This window comes from the organism of the source record quoted next (assembly GCF_019968985.1).
Source record: "MAG: Porospora cf. gigantea B chromosome Unknown PgB_NODE_11592_length_1116_cov_4.77191, whole genome shotgun sequence".
In the NCBI taxonomy this organism is placed as follows: domain Eukaryota; phylum Apicomplexa; class Conoidasida; order Eugregarinorida; family Porosporidae; genus Porospora; species Porospora cf. gigantea B.
This window is the reverse complement of record NW_027178548.1, coordinates 1-991: the sequence shown is the minus strand read 5'-3', so window position 1 is coordinate 991 and position 991 is coordinate 1. Positions and strand designations below refer to the sequence as shown.

General features: G+C 52.0%; 1 protein-coding gene across 2 annotated transcripts; it reads left to right on the top strand.

The window, feature by feature from the left end:
- Positions 1-394: 394 nt before the first annotated feature.
- KVP17_001546 (uncharacterized protein) lies at positions 395-991 on the top strand (the record flags this gene model as incomplete). Of its 2 annotated transcripts, none has more annotated exons than XM_068517047.1 (1): positions 395-991. In XM_068517047.1, a coding segment is annotated over one exon (597 nt), but the record flags the coding sequence as incomplete, so codon positions are not given. The 2 variants fall into 2 exon arrangements, with proteins under 2 accessions (XP_068379370.1, XP_068379369.1); XM_068517046.1 differs by having other exon boundaries at positions 395-982.

Genomic DNA, 991 nt, shown 5'->3' with positions numbered 1-991 from the left:
TTGGCGACCCAACTGCTCTCTAAAGAATTCAGGCATCCTAGCTACCAAACGTAGAACAAGGACTAATGTTTACGCGACGTGCGTGTATTCCGCTAGTAGCGCAGTCGCCGACCCAACATTGACTGTGTGCATATTCGCTTGGCTGGGACGGCGGCGACAGTACCGGAGGAGTGGAAAGACGCGCGCTAGCAGTTGGAGAGCGACTACGTTTCGGAGTAGGGTCTAGGTGGTCTGGCCCTCAGAGAGGTACGAAGTGAGCGGATTCAGAGAGGTAAATTGAGTTGATTCTGTTACTGACCTGGAACAAGACGACGCTTCGACGTAATGCAATACGTGCCTACGCAATACGTGCCCATCAATACGTGCCCACAATACCTAACCGTCATTATTTGCAATGGGATCAGATCTCTACGAGTACGCGGTCATCAAGAAGGAGGGCTCGACAGTGCAGTTGATCTATCAATCTGCTCAACAATGCGGGTTGGCTCCTGAAGGGTCGGAAGGGCAGGCTTTTTGGGTCACTGCGTTTTTGGATCATGAGGATGCCTTTAAGTTTGATGAGAACTACCGCTATGTACCTAACTGCCCTCTGGCCGCTCTTTCGAGGTGGACTGAGCTTCCTTTTGACGTTTACCCAGCTGTGACCGTGGCAAACTTCGACAACACTCGCTTTAGTACATTGTGCCAATCGCTCACTGACTACAGTAGCGCTGGCACATCGGGTGAAACGTTGTCCGTCGAGTTTCGATCCGCCGAAGCCGCCATCTGCTTCATGGAAGAGATCAGAGACCGGTCGGAGTGGGCTGTGGAAGGCAAAACTTTGGAAGTTAATCGGAAACTGCACGAGGGTCCTCTTAACAGGTACTCGCTTCCTAACTCGGTTTTCTCCGGAATGATTGCTGACGTTACCCTCGATGAACTGCGTTTCGAGCTCGCTGATGTGGACGGTACCTGGGACACGGAGGCCGTTTATACTGTTGTTGTGACGGAC